Below are 21147 nucleotides of genomic sequence, written 5' to 3'. Positions count from 1 at the left end.
TCCATTACCATTTTTGTCTCCTCTCCACCACCTCCTATGGGAGGACATTCCAGGAATCCATCACCCTCTCTGTGAAGACATACTTCCTGACATTACTCCTAAGTCAATTACCTGCAACCTCAATTCATGTCCTCTAGTTCTACCACTTGTCTCCTCTCTGAAATTAATTACAAAATAGCAGTTGAGTGTCCTACTGCCATTTACATGGGTATACTTATCTGCGAAAGTACCAGTATTCAATAAATTTTAAAGCCCAACAGGCACTCACATTTAGACTGAAAGATTAGGTTTCTTACCTCTGCTAATCTTCCTTCTTGTAAATCTCCTCTGGAGGCTGAACTCGTGGGATCTTGCATCTTCTTCAGCCTCGGCTGCAGGGCTAAGAACATAAGAATTGCTTCTGGGTCAGACCAGTGGTCCATCGTGCCCAGCAGTCTGCTCACACGGCGGCCCTTAGGTCAAAGACCAGTGCCCTAACTGAGATTAGCCTTACCTGCGTACGTTCCGGTTCAGCAGGAATTTGTCTAACTTTGTCTTGAATGCCCAGAGGGTGTGTTCCCCTATGATAGACTCCAGAAGAACATTCCAGTTTTCTACCACTCTCTGGGTGAAGAAGAACTTCCTTACGTTTGTATGGAATCTATCCCCTTTTAGCTTTAGAGAGTGCCCTCTCGTTCTCTCTACCTTGGAAAGGGTGAACAACCTGTCTTTATCTACCTAAGTCTATTCCCTTGAATGTTTCGATCATGTCCCCTCTCAGTCTCCTCTTTTCAAGGGAGAAGAGGTCCAATTTCTCTAATCTCTCACTGTAAGGCAACTCCTCCAGCCCCTTAACCATTTTAGTCGCTCTTCTCTGGACCCTTTTGAGTAGTAATGTGTCGTCCTTCATGTATGGCGACCAGTGCTGGACACAGTATTCCAGGTGACGGCATACCATGGCCCAGTACAGCGGCATGATAATCTTCTCCGATCTGGTTGTGATCCCCTTCTTAATCATTCCTAGCATTCTGTTTGCCCTTTTCGCAGCCACCGCACATTGAGTGGGAGTCCAGAGAAGAGCGACAAAACTGATAAAAGGTATGGAAAACTTCTCATACGCTGACAGATTGGAAATGCTGGGGCTATTCTCCCTGGAAAAGCGGAGACTTAGAGGAGACATGATAGAAACCTTCAAAATCATGAAGGGCATAGAGAAGGTAGACAGGGACAAATTCTTCAGGCTGTGGGGAGCCACAAGTATAAGGGGGCACTCGGAGAAATTGAAAAAGGACAGGTTTAGAACAAATGCTAGGAAGTTCTTTTTCACTCAGAGGGTGGTGGACACATGGAACGCGCTCACTGAGGCTGTGATAGGCCAGAACACACTACAGGGGGTTCAAGGAGGGTCTAGATAGGTTCCTAAAAGAAAAGGGGATTGAGGGGTACAGATAGAAGTAGAGGTAGGTTATAGGAATAGTCAGAAACCACTTCACAGGTCATGGACCTGATGGGCCGCCGTGGGAACGGACCGCTGGGCACGATGGACCTCTGGTCTGACCCAGTGGAGGCAACTTCTTATGTTCTTATCTATTCACAGAGAAAGGTAGGGGAGGGTCATTGGGGTGGGAAGACTAGATGGACCGTGGCCCTTATCTGCCGTCTATTTCTATGTTTACTCCCAAGTTTCTTTCCTGGGGGGTCTCTCTGAGTACTGCATCGGACATCCGGTATTCATGAATAAGATTTTTGTTACAGATATGCATCACCTTACACTTATCCACGTTGAACCTCATTTGCTATGTGGTGGCCCATTTCTCAAGCGTGTTTATGTCACGTTGCAGGTCTTCACAATCCTCCTACGTCTTCACTACTCTGAATAACTTCATTTCATCTGCAAATTTAATCACCTCACTTGTATCAATTTCCAGATCATTTATAAATATGTTAAAGAGCATGGTCCAAGCACCAAACCCTGTAGCACTCCACTCGTGATGCTTTTCCAGTCGAGTATCATCCATTTACCCTCCACTTTCTGTTTCTTATCTGCCAGCCAGTTTTTAATCCATGTGAGTATTTCACCCTCGATTCCATGACTCGCAATTTTTCGAAGTAGTTGTTCATGTTCCTTCCCTTCTAGGCTATCTGCCTGGTAGTTTCCTGTCATGCTCAGTTTGTCGAAAAGCCAGTGCAAACAGGAAACAGAAAAAGAGAAGAGGGTGCAGGAACTCCCGCTACCAGTCAATTCTGCTCATGAGTACAAACACAAGGAACCATATATATATAAGAAATAGAAATTTGAACATGTACAAATTGCAAAACAGAGAAATTCCCCTAACGTAGCTACAACCTGAAATTCAGATGGAGCCCCATCCAGGAACCCCGACAACCCTTGAATTCAACCTAAGGGAACAAGTATGGAATTGTAAGTGAGTCTGGTCAAATACAGTAATCCAGCTTACCAGTAACTGAAGAGGCGATCTGCGAATTGGACAAAACAGATGGGAGGGAGTTCAGCCTCCAGAGGAGATTTACAAGAAGGAAGATTAGCAGAAGTAAGAAACCTAATCTTTCAATCTTGTACAATCCTTCTGGAGGCTGAACTCGTGGGACGTATCAAAGCAGTCCCAATTCTTAGGGGGCCCGATGAGCTCGCAGCCAGAACAGAAGCATCAAAGGCCGCATAACCCCTAGCTGTCACATCAAGCCAGTAAAACCTGGTAAAGGCATGAATCGAAGCCCACAAGGCCGCCCTACAAATCTCCTCAGGCAAAACCGCCAGAGACTCCACCACAGAGGAAGCCAAGGGGAGGCTTCTTCCCTGCTGAAACATAGGCAGCGGAAATGGCCACACGTATCCAATGTGAGATTGTAGCCATAGAAGCAGGCTGACCCCAGTGCACAGGGGCCATTAGAACAAAGAGATGATCCGAAAGACGGAAATCATTAGTGGCCTCCAGGTATCTCAAAAGGAGACACCGCACATTCAGAGACCACAAACATGGTCCTTAGACTTGGAACCTAGAGGAACAAAGGCTGGCAGCCAAACTTCCTGGTTGACATGGAAAGAGGAAATCACTTTCGGAAGAAAGGAAGACAGTCTGCAAAATCACCGCCGACACAGTGATGTGAAGAAAAGGATCTCTGCACGACAGAACCTGAAGCTCTGACACTCTCCACGCCAAAGTGACCACCACAAGAAAACGGTCTTAATGGCAAGCTCTTTCAGAGAGATGCCATCCAGGGGTTCATAGGGCAGACAAGTCAGGGAGCGCAGGACCAAATTCAGGTCCCATGTCAGACACAGCAGTCGTAAGGGAGGCCGCAGCCTCCCAGCTCTCCTAAAAAACCGGACAATGTCCAGGTGAGATGCCAGAGAACCCCTGAATGAAGAGGGACCTAATCAGGACACGGAGCGAAGAGACCGCCATACCCTTCCTGAGGCCAGCCAAACTGAAAGATAGCACCTCGAACTGGAAATGCCTCCCAAGAACATGAAACCTCAGGAACCTCCAATGATCCGGAAATATTGGGATGTGGCGGTATACTTCCGTGAAATCCAAGGAAGCCAAAAACTCCCCAGGCGCCACTACTGCCTGTACATAATGCACCGGTTCCATCTGGAAATGCAGAACTCGCAGGAACGCGTTGACTGCTTTCAGGTCCAGAATTGGTCTACAATCTTCAGAGTCTTTCTTTGGCACGATAAAGTAAATCGAGTATATCCTCGAAGCCGTCTTCCCTTGGGACCAGCTCTATAGCCACCAGATTCAGTAACCAGCGCACAGTGGCACACATCTTACTGGCTCTGTCCAGATTTCCCTCGGGAGAAGAGAGGAAGTCCGCCGGTGGCAGGAAGAACTGTAGTCGAACGCCCTCCCTAAGTATCTCCAGGACCCATTCCAGAAAGAAGGCCGAAAGCCACCCCATGATTCAGGGGAGCCTCGCCAGAGGCCTGGTGCCATAATTTTCTCTTGGAAGGGACAGGCCAGGAGTTGGAAGACTGTTGGAGCGCTGCACCTCCAAAGTGGGGTCTGGAGGATGCTCTGAAATGCTGTCCTGCCACAGGGGATCCGGCGTACGGTGAGTTTTGCCGGAAGGGATGAAAATTCATCTGTCCCACCCCCGTGGTCGGGCGAGGTCTAGAGTCAGGAAGCACATTAGGCTTACGGTCCTGTAACTGGCCATAAGGTCATCCAAACAAGAGCAAACCTTTAAAAGGCAACTTGCTCAGCGTAGCCTTAGCTGAAGAATCACCCGACCACTGGCGAATCCATAACATTCTCCTTGCAGAAACTGAATAAACTCCCAGCTTAGCAAAAACTTTCAAGACATCATAGAGTGCGTCTGCCAAACAATTCACTTCAGAAAACAGGAAGTTGAGGTCCCGAAGGACAACCTCCTCAGGATCCTGACTGAGTTTGGAATGACATGCCCGGGTCACAAAGAAAGTGGCCGCCGCAGTTTGCACTTCCGCCACAGAGGAATCAAAAAGACACTTCATAACAAAATCCACTCTTCTGTCCTGGACATCCTTCAGGACAACTCCATTTGAGAGCAAAGAGGTATGTTTAGTGACCTGAGCCACCGCCAAATCCACCAGAAATGCAATGGAATCAATCTTTCTAAGAGAACTGGAGAAAAGTGGTTGTCATCACCCAAGACATTCCCATTCCAACTGATAAAAAGCCTACAGCATGAAAAATAGACATAGTGATAAAGGAGAAAAGCATGAACAACAGAAGTGTAAGTGCTAGGCAATTATTCCGTATGTCATATGGTGAGAGAGATAGATAATCCTCAAGTAGTAAAACATTTAGTCAGAGAGCAAGAATATGTGGCAGAGATAAAGAAATATTTTCCATTACATTGGGTACCACAGGCCTAATTTCCCAGCATATCTTAACAAACTGCCTATATATTACATCTTATGAACTCTAAAAAGAAGCTCCCTTTAGCATGATACAACTACTGCAGCAAAAAAATAACAATAAATTTAGAAAATTGAGATCTGAACCAATACACATTGGCTTTAGAAGTGAGATTTGATATTCTCATTGCCTTAACAATCTCAGCGACCATACTGTATACACTTTGAGGCCGTGCTTGTAGAGATGCTGCATTCAGTGAAACTAGAATAGATGATTAATGTTCTCCTTGTAACATACAAGATGTGAAATAATCAGACAACTGATTGCATTTTGTGCTGTAGTTCACTAATGTCCTAATACAGACAAAAAAAAAAGACAGTTATGTTACATAAACTATAAAAGGCGGAAACTCTCAAAGCATAGATTTGAAAAATAGTTATTTAAAAGATTAGCTGAGTAAAGAGCAGTAATGGGAAGGGAAAATAGCTTATTACTTAAAATGGATCTAGGCTTATCAACCCTGCTACTATCATGCCAAAGGTTTATGAATTTTTTTTAAGCGTGAGTAATAGCACCCCAAACCCTGCACAGTGAGGATTTTTTTTTAGCCAATACTGAGAAGCACAAGGATCATATATGAGTATTTATGGAGTAATTTTCAGCCTGTTGCAACTAATCTGTTTAGAAAAATCCTGCTGATGAAGAATTCAATAACTTATGCTCTAGGCAGTTGTTCACTTTGATCATGCATCTCATGCATAATACATCCAAACAACACTAACGTCATCCGATCCGTGGGCGATCGGATCCACAATGTGTCCTCATGCAAATGGATGTGATTGGAGGCACGCCCCACACTGACCCTGGATAGCGATCCCGACACATGCGCAGACCATCTTCTTTGCCTGTAGATGGTCTGCGCATGCTCTCCACACAAGGAAGAGCTAGAAATTATTACCTTTACTACTTTTTAATCAGAGCTGGAAACTTTTCACAAGTCTGTGGTTTTAACCAGCAGGAAAATGGGACTGCACTGCGGCGTGTTCTGGAGCAGAACAGAAGACACTGTAGTGCAGCCTCGCTTTAAACCTGCGAGTTAAAACCACAGGCTCGCACTGCGGGGAAGGGCGGCAGAGCAGGATAGTCGGGATGTCACTTTTTTTCTCTTTAGAACCGCGCATGCACATAAAGCAGAAGGAGGAAGAGAGAAGCTGCAGCACTTGTGTTTCCTGCAGGGAGCAAATGGAAAACTTTGGATTTTAGGGCTATAAGATCTCGGTTTTCCATAGAGAATGAGGTGGTCGGAGAGGCAGGCTTGCTGCTTGAACACACGAGGCAGGCAGGGCGGCAGAGAGCAGAGTTTTTTCAGGGCTGCAGGACTGGGATTTCAGGGCAAGAGAGAACAGGAAAGGACGCGAGTGACTGGCCTCAGCAGTCACTTGGTTTTGGATCAGCCAGCCTGAATTTGTTTAGTGAATCAAGGCCCTTCCTACTTTGCATGCCATTTCCCCTCATTTGCATGCACAGATCAGATCAGATGCGGATACGCTCGGGAGGAAGGTTAGTGAATCGGGTCACAAAGTAGTTGGGACATGATCGGTGGGCTTAGTGAATCTAGCCCTTAGTGAATGACTCACAGTGATGGAGGGTGTAGTCCTGCTAACTAATAAAAACTAGTGTAAAACCAGTTCTTAAAAAATGTCACTGGATCCCACTAAAATATGACAATATTATCTAATTTAAAATCTGTCATTATGGATGGAAAAAAAGCCAAAATGAAGGTATGGATACCTCACATAGCTTCCTGTGTAGGCTCTGGAATTCACTGAGCTTCCTGTGAACTGTCCAGTGCTTGCATTCAGTTTCCGCAGCATCTTGCAAACTCACCACCACAGTGTAACAGGGCATATGAACACCATTCTCTTCTAGCACCTTAAAAATTAAATATTAAAATCAAATAATTCAGCAACTTATACAGTATACATACATCAAACTAGAAAACAACATTTTTCAATTTCCCACAGTTTAACCTCTTCTCAAAGAACATGTCCTCTGGAGTGATGAGGTTCCTTACACCACCTCCCTGAAAATCACCAATACAAATATTTTCTGAGATAAAATGAAGATAGTTAGCCATAGCAAGTGTTCTCTAAGGACACTTGAAACTTGACATCAGGCATATATTCTCACATGGGTGGCATCATCCAAGGAACCTGGTATGGACCCTGCCAAGTGTACTGTCACTTTAAATCTTTGAGGCAGTGCCCCTACCATGCGCTTCAGATGTCTTCCTGCCCAGTGGGACCATCAGTACAATAAAAAAAAGCTAAGAAGCCAACTAGAGGAGGTATGCAGACTGTGAAAATATGTCCTTACCTTCTACAGGTAAGTATCTTCTTTTTCTTCGAGGACAAGCAGGCATTATATTCTCATATGTAGGACTCCCTAGCTGCCAGAATCATGACTGTAGAAGAATTTAAATTTTACATAAACAAGAGCCTGGAAAACCCAAAAGGGTGAGAGGTAAAATTGGCTTTCGGGAAGTGAAAAGATTTTGCAGAACTGCTTGTCCAAACTGAATGTTTCTCCTGGAATTCTGTCCCAATAGTAATGAGAGGTAAATGTATGTATTGAGGACCATGTAGCCACTTTGCAGATTTCTTCAATAGAAGCACAGCAAAGTGAGCTACCAAGGCAGCCAAAGCCCACATATTGTGGGCTGTAACATGGCTTTAATGTGTCAGCCCAGCCTAAGCATACATGAAGGAGATACAGTCCATCAACCAAGTTGAAATGGTTGGTTTTGTAACAACAACCCCTAGTCTGTTAGAATCAAAAGCTACAAAAAGCTGGGAGGTCTTTGTAACAAACTGAAGACCAAAGTGCTTTAGTTTGGTGACTATGATTCACTGCCTAGCACAGATCTGGTGTGGACTATAGGAGAAAAATTGAAGATTGAGAAAACATAAAAAATGCTAGCTGTTATCCTGGATTACTACCTAATTTTAGGAAGCTAGATAGACTCCCTGGTCAAAAAATTCTTTTCAGACTAAGCCAGTTAAGAAAAATAAGATCCACCTTAACCCAGACCAGCTTTAGAATAGTTGTTCAGGCTGTATCATCGGAGGAAGTGCTAGTTGGAGCAGGCGCATTTTTGGATGCCCTGGTTCCTCCTTTTATCTGAGCATCTGTTCTGTAGTACATGGTTGTATGCCTGAAGGGGCGTGGCCAAAGGGGAATGTCCCTTTGTAGCCCCTTCAGAGTAACATGGAGCGTGTTTGCTCTGTTCCAATGGCGAAAAGGAGGATCTAAGGGGAACATTGCTCTGACTGTGGTCAAATGTCCTATCAATAGACATCTATTAACTTCTTCGGTACCACAGTCTGAGTTTCCCCCTCCTCCAAAAGTTTCCCTTTCTTCTGGGGGATGTACCCCTCCCCCACAACCAGTATATCAAGGAGAAGCTGAATCATTACATGGTCTTTCCATTGAACAGGGCTCTTTCTATAATGCTGTCACAAGGAGGCTCTTCCATTGAACCTATTTAGGCACCAACTCCAATATTTTTTAAACCTCAACCTATAAAGGATTTTGTCTCTAGTTCACAAGAAATTTCACTTAAATATATTTTTCTAGCAATTACAAAAATGGATCAGACTGGGTTAGCAGCGGGGCAGGTGCGCAGAAAGCTCACTCCTGCCCACTACACCTCTGGACCACTAGGGATTCCAGCCGTAAAGGAGGTACGATGGACAGGGCAGGGAGGGGGACAGGGTGCAGAGCTTGGCGGCCCGGTGGAAGCCTGTAATAAGTCTAGGAGGGGGGGGCGGGTGTGCACTGGGTGCTGGCTAAATATAAACCGGTACCCCCATTGGCCTAAAAATCATGGTTTATATTCAAGTATATACAGTAGATGCTTGCTACGTGATTCATGGAAGTTACTGATATTTTGGTATGGCAGAATTGCTTTATAAGCCCTGATTGACATTTACAGTGTTTTATATTACTTCACAGCATGCCCCCTTCATACCTTTCTCATTAATAACTCAAGTTACATTCAGGTATTGTTACTATTTCCCTATAACCATAGAGCTTACAACTTAAATCCTGTACCTGATTCAATGGAGGGTTAAGTGACTTGTCCAAGATTTCAGGGAGCAGCAGTAGCTTTCCCTGGTTCTCAGCCTACAGCTCTATTAGGTACTGCTAATGTTTATACTTATTGGAAGCTTCTATTACGCTACTAATGACTGGGAAGTCAATTCTGAGCATTCTGCATGAGCTTCAGTAATGGTGACACAATACATGAGCTTCTGGACACCATATCTCAAAAAAGATATAGCGGAATTAGAGAAGGGTGACAAAAATGATAAAAGGGATGGGACAACTTCCCTATGAGGAGAGGCTAAAGCAGTTTGAAGAGACAGCTTGGGGTGATATCATAGAGGTCTATAAAATGAGTGGAGTAGAAATGGTAGATGTAAATCACTTGGTCATTCTTGCGATGGAGCTACTAAGTAGTAGATTTAAAACAAATCGGAGAAAATATTTCTTCACACAGCGTGTAATTAAACTCTGGAATTCATTGCTGGAGAATGAGGTGAAATCAGTTACCTTAGCGGGGTTTAAAAAAAGTTTGGATAATTTCCTAAAAGGAAAGTCCATAGGCCATAGCATAGAATCTGTTTTGCTACTTGGGATCTAGCTAGGTACTTGGGACCTGGGTTGGCCAGTGTTGGAAACAGGACACTGGGTTTGATGGACGTTTGGTCTGTCCCAGTATGGCAATTCTTATGTTAAGCAAAGGTGCTACAATACATGAGCTTCGGTATTGGTGTTACAATACATTAGCTTCAGTAAAGATGATACAATACACAAGCTTCAATAATAATGCTACAATACATAAATTAAATATATGTATATCTTATCTATGTATACCATTTATGTGCATATACTATTATTATAGTTTATGTACCAGGTGGGGAGTAGCCTGTTTCCTCCCTGTTTCTATTCTCCTTATTCAGGGCTACCCACACTTTTTGGGCTTGCGAGTTACTTTTAAAATGACCAAGTCAAAATGATCTACCAACACTGTACGCAGAGAAAATGTTAATTATCATTTATATTCCGGGTTTTTTTTCAAAGGGGTCAAGGCAGATGACTCTATGCAATGTCACCTCAGTAACAATTATACAAAAATAGACAAATATACCCCCCTCCCTTTTTACTAAACCGCGATAGCAGTTTTTAACGCAGGGAGCTGCGCCGAATGCCCCGCACTGCTCTCGACGTTCATAGGCTCCCTGCGCTAAAAATATAGACAGCAGATATAAATTCTCAAAACGGATACATTTTGATCACTAAATTGAAAATAAAATCATTTTTCCTACCTTTGTCTGGTGATTTCATGAGTCTCTGGTTGCACTTTCTTCTTCTGACTGTGCATCCAATATTTCTTCCCTTCTTTCAGCCTACCCTACTCCAGACCTCATTCCCTCCTCCAACTTTTTCTTCCTCTCTCCCTGCCCCTCTCCCCTTTCTTTCTTTCTCCCTGTTCCCCTTCTTTCTTTCTGTCTGTCTTTCTGTCTCTCTGCCCCCCTTTCTTTCTTTCTTTCTCCATGCCCCCTTTCTTTCTGTCTCCCTGTCCCTCCTTTTTCTTTCTGTCTCCCTATCCCCCTCTTTCTTTCTGTCTCCCTTCTTTCTTTCTGTCTCCCTGCCTCCCTTCTTTCTGTCTCCCTGCCTCCCTTCTTTCTGTCTGCCCTCCCCCAAGCCACTGCCACCACCATCAGGGAACAGGTCCCCAAGCCACCACCGCCCCAAGCTCTCCCTGCTTCCCGACGCAGAAGCGCCGGGCCGACCAGCCTTCTTCTCCCCGACATCAATTCTGACGTCAGAGAGGAAGGATGGTCGGCCCGGAGCATCTGCATCCTGTTTACGGTGTCGGGATGCAGATAGAATGTGAAGGCAACGCGAGTCTATCATGGAGCCTGGGCAGGTAGCCCATAGGGGAGGGATCAAGTTTTAGTAGCCCTGCAGCAGAAGCTACCAGACATACAAGAACCCTCGAGTTCAACCTCTAGAGGGATTGTTCAAGAAAGTGGGATTGTAGAAGAAAGAAACAGTAGTGTTAATATATTTATATATTAACAGATCATTCATCAAAAAAAAAATTCTAAACAGAGAGTAAAACAGCCTAATCTCAAATGTCTTACATTTAAGTACAAACTTCATAAGCATTTTTTTCTCTTGTAGCATTATATTTTTTTTTATTTAATATAAAAGACAAAACAAATACCTCACTACTGTTAATGACTGCTCGCCACATGCCAAGGTTCTCACACCACCAATCTGTTCTTGAAATATGCAACTCAAGGTCACCGTTTTCTTTCTCCATCAGTAAAATTTCATCCTTTAACTTGGAAACAATCTGTCAGGAATGCATAAAGATTAATTAGACAATAAAAAAAAAACATAAATAAGAGAAATAGACAATAAAAGAAATATACAAATAAGATAACTACTATAGTGGTTCTCAAATCTATCTGGAGAACCACCAGACAGTTGGGTTTTTTGGATATCCCTGAGACAGATTTGCGTGCTTATCCTCCATTATATACAAATGTATATCATGCATATTTATAACATAAAATTAAAAAGAAGCTGTTTAGTTAAATTTTAGCTTATTTTAATTCTTATGAAATTTTTTTACATTTATATATCAGTTTTATGCAATCATTTCATAAATATACATTCAATCAAACACGTTACTTCACATATTATAAACAAGAGCTCTCCCAATCAAACCACCCTTGTGAAATAAATTGTTCCTTAGAAGATTAAAACTGTTCACTGCATGCCAGCAAAATCGCCATTTGTAAAGTCCTCAATACCAAACAGTCTGACAATCTTCTTTCATCAAATAACTTCCTGCACAATCAGTTGCTGTTGACACAGAGCTGTGTTTCGCTATAAAACATTTTCAGGGCATTGCGAATTGCCTGCAATCCTAACAGGTTGATATGAAGTGTCTTTCTTGAGCAGACCACAGTCCCCAAGTCCAGAGGTTGCCCAGGTGAGCTCCCTATGCATAGGTGGAGGAGTCTGTCGTGAGTATTTTTAGATGTGGAGGGATGTGAAATAGCAACCTCTGGAGAAATTTGCTGGATTCAACCACCACTGAAGAAATTAACAAAGAGGTAAGGTGATTTTGATTTGTTGGGATAAGGAATCTGTGGCCCGAGACCACTGAGATGCCAGGCTCCACTGAGCTGATCTGAGATGAAGTCGAGCAAAGTGAGTTACTTGAATTGTAGATGCCACGTGACCCATGAGACGCATCATGTTTCTTGCCGAGACGTTTTGGAGAGAAGACAGGAGTGCAAAGTTGAAGCAAGGTGTTTTGTCTTTGTTGGGGTAGATAAGACCGTAGAACAGATGTATTGAGCATGGCTCCTATGAACTCCAACACTTGAGTTGGTTGAAGATGAGACTTTGGAAAATTTACTTTATACCCAATAAGAAACCCTCTCCATAGATGAGTCCTCCAAAATCCTAGGTTGCATACTTGACTCCACTCTAACCATGGAACTCCAAATATCTAGTCTCTGAAAGAAATCCCTCTACACCCTGAGACAGTTAAGACTAATCAGATCTTACTGTCACCAATACCACTTTGCCTTAATCGTACAACTGATGATCCTACCACAACTGGACTACTGCAACTCCATCTACATGGGAATCAATACTGCTCTAATTCACAAACTGCAACTCATCCAAAACACTGCCGTAAGACTTATTTTCAACCTGAGAAAATACGACTCAGTCACAACCTTCAAACAAATGCACTGGCTACCCATCCCATCACGAATAACATTCAAAATATCTTGAATCATTCACCACATACTTTATGGAAACTCTGCAGCCCTACTCATCCAGCTCTTCTCAATAACATGGTCTACTTCCCGCAGAACCCTCAACTGGATGCTACTAAATCTCACATCCACTAAAGATCTTCACTATAAATGAGTTTTCCACTCCATGCTTACCTTTCTAGGAGTCAAAACTTGGAATGGCCTTACAGAAAGGACCAGAACTAAAACTTGCCACATCATCTTCCGAAGAAAACTGAAAACCCATCTGTTAAATACTTAATCTCCTTTACCCTCTCCTCTCTCCCTTTCCCCTTCCTTCTCTCTCCCCTCTTTTTATCTCCCCTTCCTCTCCCTCCTACCTATCCACCTCCTTTCCTCTCTTCCCTCTTCCCTCTCTTTACAGTTGCCTTGATCCTGTATAGGTATGAGCGATGCACAAATAGAAGATTAGATTAGATAAGCTGGAGAAAGCTATGGTCACTTATGTAGCTGATTATACTGCCTGAGGCGATGCAGCTTTTACTAACCAATCGTCTAGATAAGGAAACACTTGAAACCTGTGGGACCCCAGGGTTGCTGCAACCACCAATAGGCACTTTGTGAATACTCTAGGACAGGGAGTGCCCAAAAAGTCAATCGCGATTGACCAGTAGATCGCAAAGGCAACACGAGTCAATCGCGGAACCACAATAGACTCTCGTTGACATTTGCATTAAGTTCATCCTGCTTTCCTGATGCCAGGCGTGGTGTGTACAAGTGCCGGGCCCACAAGCCTTCCACCCCTTCCCCAATGTCAATTCTGACGTTGGAGAGGAAGTTCTGGGCCAGCCAAACGTCTGGCTGGCCTAGAACTTCCTCTCTGACGTCAGAATTGACATTGGGGGGAAGGCTTGTGGGCCAAGCGCTTGTACGCGCTGCACCTGGCCTGGTATAGGGAAAGCAGGGAGAAATCGGTGGTGGCAGCTTAGCGGGGTCAGGGAGAAAGACAGAAAGACAGACAGAAAGAAAGGGGGCAGGGAGAGAGAGAGAGAGAGAAAGAAAGACAGACAGAAAGAAAGGGGGCAGGGAAAGACAGAAAAATAGAAAGAAAGAAAGAAAGGGGGCAGGGAAAGAGAGAAAGACAGAAAGAAAGAAAGGGGGCAGGGAGATAGAAAGACAAAGAAAGAAAGGTGCAGGGAGAGAGAGAAAGAAAGAAAGGGGGCAGGGAAAGAGAGAAAGACAGAAAGAAAGAAAGGGGGGCAGGGAGATAGAAAGACAAAGAAAGAAAGGGGCAGGGAGAGAGAGAAAGAAAGAAAGGGGAGGGGGCAGGGAGAGAGGAAGAAAGTTGGACTCATGGAGGGTCAGAGAGAGATGTTGGTTGGAGAATGGAATGAAGTCTGGAGGAGAGGAAGCATGAAGGAGGCAGAAAGAAGGGAAGAAATATTGAATGCACAGTCAGAAGGAAGTGCAACCAGAGACTCATGAAATCACCAGACAACAAAGGTAGGAAAAATGGTTTTATTTTCAATTTAGTTTTCAAAATGTGTCCATTTTGAGAATTTATACCTGTTGTCTATATTTTGCACTATGGCCCCCTTTTACTAAACCATGATAGCGGGAACCTATGAACGTTGGGAGCAGCATGGGGCATTAAGCGCAGCTCCCTGAGATAAAAACTGCTATCTCGGTTTAGTAAAAGGGAAGGGGGTATATTTGTCTATTTTTGTATAGTTGCTACTGAGGTGACATTGCATATTTTAACATCATCTGCTTTTACCTCTTTGAAAAAACCCCACAAATATAAATGATAATTAACATTTTCTCTGTGTACAGTGTGCTTTGTGTTTTTTAAAAATTTTATGTTGGTAGATCATTTTGACTTGGTTATTTTAAAAGTAGCTCGCAAGCCAAAAATGTGTGGGCACCCCTGCTCTAGGAGATGACGCAAGGCCAAATGGTAGAACTTTGTATTGAAGATGATGACGACCTACACAAAAAAAATAAACTTTCTGTGGTCTGGATGGATGGGAATGTGTGTGCAGGCCTCTTTGAGATCTAGAGAGCACAGCCAATCATTTTAGTTTTAATGTTTTTATTGATTTTTTCATATAACAACAAGTGTCATAAATTTTCATACAATTATCTTTAACAATACACTTGATATCTCTATAATATACTTTATATAAAACATATCTTATATTATCTTTATTATGATTTTACACATCATATAAACTTTAATGATTTTATCAATTATTATTTAATTATGAATCCTCTTCCTTCCCTTTATTTTGTTATTTTCACATAAGAATAACATCAATTATGATAAATAATTTATAATTGATGATAAAGAGAATAAAAACCTTACCCCCTCCCACCCTCCCTCCTTTAATCATTATCTTATTATGGGAAAAAGTTAAATCAGTCATTACAAAAATCTGTTAATGGTCCCCAAATCCTCTTGAACTTATCTATATATCCTTTTTGTGTTGCAAATGTACGCTCCATCTTATATATATGGCTAACTGAGTTCCACCAGAAATTATAGTTTAATCTGTCACAATTTTTCCAGTTATGTGTAATTTGTTGAACTGCTACTCCAGTCAATATAAATAAAAGTTTATTGTTATTTGACGAAATTTGACTCCGAGCTCTCATTGCAGTACCAAACAAAATCGTATCATATGTCAAGGCTACCGGATTTTCTAACATCCTATTAATTTGAGGCCAAATTGATTTCCAAAATATTAATATGAATGGACAATAAAATAAAAGATGATCTAATGTCCCTGCTTCTAGATGACAATGCCAGCATCTATTAGACTTAGAGCTATCAATTCTATGTAAACGTGTAGGGGTCCATAAAGCTCTATGTAAAATAAATAACCAAGTTTGTCTCATAGAAGCTGACAATGTACATCTTAACCTCCAAGACCAAAGTCGTGGCCATTGAGATGCATTAATCTGATGCTTAATCTCAATGCTCCAAATATCTCTAAGACCATTTTTTTTCTTTTTATGTACGAATCCAGATATCAATTTATACCACATTGCGGCCTGGTGACCCATGGAATCTATCTGAAAACATAAGAATTCCATACTATGATAGTTATTAAGGTTTTTCCATTCAGAGAACCCTACCTGAATGGCCTGCTTCAATTGCAGAAATGGCCAAAAAGAAACCAAAATATAAATACCAATAACAACGATAATCCAAACTACGAAAAATTGGTATTAATGGTAATGATCTGTCCTTGAATAACCCTGGAGATGATATGGAAAAATGTGCTTCCCAGAATTAATTAATGAAAACAAGATGAATAAAAGGACCAATCAGTATGGGCCCAGTGCCCTCGTAATAACCGTTGGCCCGGGGCAGGTGTTTATGAAGTGACAAGCACTTAGAAATAAATCTAAATAAACCCTGCCCTGTACACCATCTTATCCTTATATTGTGTGTGGTTTATATAGAAAAAATATATCCATACGTAATAAATAATCGGGAGCACAATCATCCCCAGATTAAAACAAAAGGAAAGAAAATCACCCCAAAAAAATCTCCCTGAAACCTACTACAAAAAAACACAAAATGTGAAAATGAAAAAACCAAAATGCAAAAAATGACAAAAATCATCAAAAAACAAAGAAAAATATAATGTCCTCAGTCTCGTCCATCAATCCACAACGCAGTGAGCCCCATGCACCTGTCACAAATTGTTCGTGAAAGTAATGAAAAACAGTGAAAAATACTTAGCTCAAGTGGCTGCAGTAAATCCAGAGCGAGACAAAGTTCAAAGTTCGCCAATCATCACTGTTCAATTCCGCTCGCTACTCAGTCCCGCTCACTTAAACTCACTCAATGAAGAGTCATAAAAGTCGGTCCATTCGCCATTGAACTTAAATCACTCAGTCCCATGCAGTCAAAAAAGACTATTCAATAGTGTTCACCACACGTTTTGCTCACTCGACAGGTCCTGTTTCAATATCCTCGTCAGGAGGGAGCAAGAAAATCAAAAAGGTTAGTAAACTGACTGAAAATTCACACGCCCAGTCCCTGCATCTAAAGGACGGAGTAATCCACAGCAGCGGCACAATCAGGCTGCTTTGACAAATGAGTGCCAAGAACAAGGAGCTCTTTTAAAACACTTTAGGAGCCCCACCTGGGACAACGCATACGTAGTGACATAGGAGAAGTGTCAACTGGATCAAAAAATGAAGGAATAAATAAATCTTTATGTAAAACATTTGTCAACATTCTCATTCAAACCATGAGGGGGAATGCTTGTAAATTGAAAATCCAAAAATTCTCCCTTACCAATAAATAATTTTGTCTATCTCCCTTAAAGTTGATAGGAATTTGTTCCAATACACACCACCTAAGTTGGGCGAATGTGTGATGATGTTTTAAGTTGTGAGCCACCATAGGAGCAGTAAGTTTTTCAGTTTTAAGGAAGCTACGATGTTCAATCAATCTGACTCTGATAGCCCGACTGGTACAGCCTACATAAATTAAACCACAGGGGCAGGAAATCACATGAACTACATATGTAGAAACACAAGATGTAACCGCTCTCAACCGATAGATCCGCAAGGTTTTTGGATGTATCCATGAATTGCCTTGGTGGGAAGTAGTACACACCGAGCAACAACCACACGGGCCGTGACTACCTTCTGTTACCGAAGGAGAATACTGGGTAGTAAAGTCCGAGGAAACAAGGTGCTCGGATAGATTTCTGCCTCTGGTGAAAGCAATGCACAGGTGATCTTTAAAAGCAGGATGTAACTGCAAAACGTGCCAATGTTCATGTAGACTCTGAGCTACCACTGCAGATTGAGTTGAATGGGAGATGACACAAATTTGATTGATAGATGTCTCTTTATTTTTTTGAATGAGAAGGAGATCTCTATTGGCGTGACGAGCACGTAAATAGGCTTTCCGAATGACAGACTTAGGATAACCCCTATTCAAAAATTTATCCCTTAGGATCCTAGCTTCAATTTGAAAATCATGAAGAGTGGTACAAATCCTCCTGGCCCGTAAAAATTGGCCTATCGGAATTGCCGCTTTAAGGCGTCTGGGATGGCAACTGGCATAAGATAAAAGATTATTTCTTTCAATATGTTTATGGTGCATCCTGGTGGAAAGACTACCCTCATTGTAAATGACTTCAGTATCTAAAAAAGAAATACTGTGAGTATGACAAGTGTAAGTAAACCTGAGGTTGGTTGTGAGAGAATTTATCCACGAAATGAAGAGCTGTTTCACTGTTTTTCATTACTTTCACGAACAATTTGTGACAGGTGCATAGGGCTCACTGCGTTGTGGATTGATGGACGAGACTGAGGACATTATATTTATATTTTTCTTTGTTTTTTGATGATTTTTGTCATTTTTTGCATTTTGTTTTTTTCATTTTCACATTTTGTGTTTTTTTGTAGTAGGTTTCAGGGAGATTTTTTGGGGGTGATTTTCTTTCCTTTTGTTTTAATCTGGGGATGATTGTGCTCCCGATTATTTATTACGTATGGATATATTTTTTCTATATAAACCACACACAATATAAGGATAAGATGATGTACGGGGCAGGGTTTATTTAGATTTATTTCTAAGTGCTTGTCACTTCATAAACACCTGCCCGGGGCCAACGGTTATTACGAGGGCACTGGGCCCGTACTGATTGGTCCTTTTATTTATCTTGTTTTCATTAATTAATTTTTCTTATTCTGGGAAGCACATTTTTCCATATCATCTCCAGGGTTATTCAAGGACAGATCATCACCATTAATACCAATTTTTCGTAGTTCTGCTTCAATTGCATCCATCTGAAATATTGTGATTTATTCAAACCAAATTTATTTTGCAATTGTGAAAACTCAAGCAGTTTACCTTTATTCATTACATCCTCTAAAATACGAATTCCAGCAATCATCCAATGTTTCCAGATAATTTTAAAACCGCCAACTTTGATCTTTGGATTGAGCCATATTGTTTGAGTCGTTGATTTAGTTATTGGAATAGGAGTTAGGTTACTTATATACCTTATAGTTTTCCAAGTATCAACAAATATTTTGTGCTCCTTATATAACCTTGGCATTTGAATACTGATAACATGACTCAGACGTAAAGGAAACATTAGTCTCCATTCTAACCAGAACCAATCTGGTATATTTTCAATGGGCTCTGGGAGGATCCAATACATACCTTGACGCATAATATAGGCTTGATGGTACCTATAAAAATTTGGAAAATTTACCCCTCCCTCCGCAATTGGTCTTTGTAAAGATACTAGAGCAATTCTGGGGTTTTTCCCAAGCCAAATAAATTTTGTTAAAATCTTATCCAATTTTTTATAAAAAGACCCCTGAAAAAAAATTGGTATCATACCCATTTGGTAACAAACTACTGGTAAGATCATCATTTTTACAGTTTGCACTCTCCCCCACCAAGATATGCACAAAGGATTCCATTGCTCACATATTTCTGACACTTTTTGTAATAAATTTTTTTCATTAATTTTCATAGTCTCATCCACAGTTTTTGTAATCCAAATTCCTAAGTATTTTAAACCCTCTTCTTTCCAGATAAAAAAAATGAGTCAAATAGACTTTTTGTACAATGTACATTGAGTGGAAGCACTTCTGATTTATTCCAGTTTATTTTATATCCTGAAAATTTTCCAAATTTTTCAATCAGTTCAAGCAAGTGTGGAATGGTTATTTCCAGATTTCTCAAATAAAGTAAAATATCATCCGCATATGCTGATAATTTATATTCTCTATCTGAATGCGGAATACCCTGTATCTCCTTTACCTGTTCTATAGCTAATAACAAGGGTTCCAAAACGATATCAAAAAGCAAAGGAGATAGTGGGCATCCTTGCCTAACCCCCCTCTGTAGATTAAACCGTTCTGAAAAATTGTTATTAATATACAATCTAGCAGCAGGGGAGCTATACAATGCTTTTATTATTTGTATAAATCCGGATCCTATACCAAACCATTCCATTGCCTGATACATGAATGTCCATTCCACTCTATCAAAAGCTTTCTCAGCATCTAATGAAATAGAAAATGCTGGGTCATTAATGGATTTTGTCAAATACAACATGTGATGTGCCAATCTAGTATTATGAGATGAATGTCTTTGAGCAACGAAACCTGTCTGATGCATATCTATAATGAAAGGGAGAGCTTTAGCCAATCTTAATGCTAATGCCTTAGTTAAAATTTTTCCATCTACATTTATTAAAGAAATAGGTCTATAATTTGAAACCAAAGTGGGATCTTTATTTGGCTTAGGTAAAACTATAGTTATTGATTCAGCCATAGTACCTGTAATACAACCTTTATTTAGTTGTGTCTGATATAATTTTAATAAATAGGGCATTATGATGTTTTGAAATGATTTATAAAACTCCACTGTATAACCATCTCCACCTGGAGCGGATCCAACCCTAAGGGATTTCAAAGCTGTATCTAACTCTTTTAAGGATATTGGCTCCTCTAAACTTCGTTTTATATGTTCAGGAATCTTTGGTCCCTCTATTAACTTTAAAAAATCTAAACCTTCCTTTTTCTTTTCCGAATAAGGCTCAGAAGAATACAAATCTTTATAGAATTTTAAAAACTGTTTTATAATGGGTTCAATTTGAGACATTTCACCATTCTCATTTTTAATAGCAATTATTTTTGTTTTTCTTTTTTTTGCTTTAAGATAATTTGCCAGCATTCTTCCTGCCTTATTTGAATTTCCGTAATACAAAGCTTGCTTTACAAATAAATCTTTTCTAATTATTTTTGAAGAAATTTCATTATATTTACCTTTAGCTTTTAAAAGTTCTTGTTGTGTCAAATAATCCCATTTTTCAATTAATTTTGATTCTAGAGACTTTCCAAATCTGTAAATTGCTTTTTTTCCTTTTTTATTTGCAAAGCTGAATAAGAAATAATTTGTCCTCTAATGTATGCTTTAAAAGCATGCCACAAAGTCTCTACTGAAATTCCTTCTGTATCATTAATTTGAAAATAATCTTTCATTTTTTCCAGAAAATTTTCACAAAAGTCATTGTCTGCAAGCAATGTATTATTTAATCTCCATATAGGTCTTTATCAGTGTTCCCGCTAAGCTGCGCTGGCGTGCGCTGGCGCACAAAATATTACATCGCAGCGCACAAGTTTCTCGTCACAGCGCACACACGCGTCGCAAAGGTAAGGGGAGGCTGGGGGAGGAATCGGACGTCGGGGTGGGGGTTTGGTTTCCGACCCTGGCGGTGGAGACATCTAACCTCGGCCTGCCCCGGAACTCTTACTGCAACAGTGACTTCCTGTTCCTGCCTAGACGGGCAGCTGCTGCAGTAAGAGTTCCGGGGCAGGCCGAGGTTAGACGTCTCCACTGATGGATACAGCGCCGCCGCTATAACATTTAAAATAATAGCGATCGGGGGGGGGGGGGA

At 41.2% G+C, this 21147-nt stretch overlaps 1 protein-coding gene across 6 annotated transcripts in view; it reads right to left on the bottom strand.

Annotated features, from left to right (window-relative positions):
• Positions 1–21147, bottom strand: part of SNX25 (sorting nexin 25) — a 421363-nt gene that overhangs the window by 134846 nt on the left and 265370 nt on the right. For all 6 annotated transcript variants that reach the window (XM_033943506.1, XM_033943498.1, XM_033943491.1 and 3 more), the window contains 2 exons: positions 11143–11274; positions 6639–6779 (listed from right to left, as the gene is read on the bottom strand). In XM_033943506.1, coding sequence (XP_033799397.1) covers positions 6639–6779; positions 11143–11274 — 273 coding nt within the window. The remainder of the gene's footprint in view (positions 1–6638; positions 6780–11142; positions 11275–21147) is intronic.

Source organism: Geotrypetes seraphini, chromosome 1 (genome assembly GCF_902459505.1).
Source record: "Geotrypetes seraphini chromosome 1, aGeoSer1.1, whole genome shotgun sequence".
Classification (NCBI taxonomy): Eukaryota; Metazoa; Chordata; class Amphibia; order Gymnophiona; family Dermophiidae; genus Geotrypetes; species Geotrypetes seraphini.
Note: the sequence above shows the minus strand (reverse complement) of the source record. Positions and strands in the feature narration are given on the sequence as shown.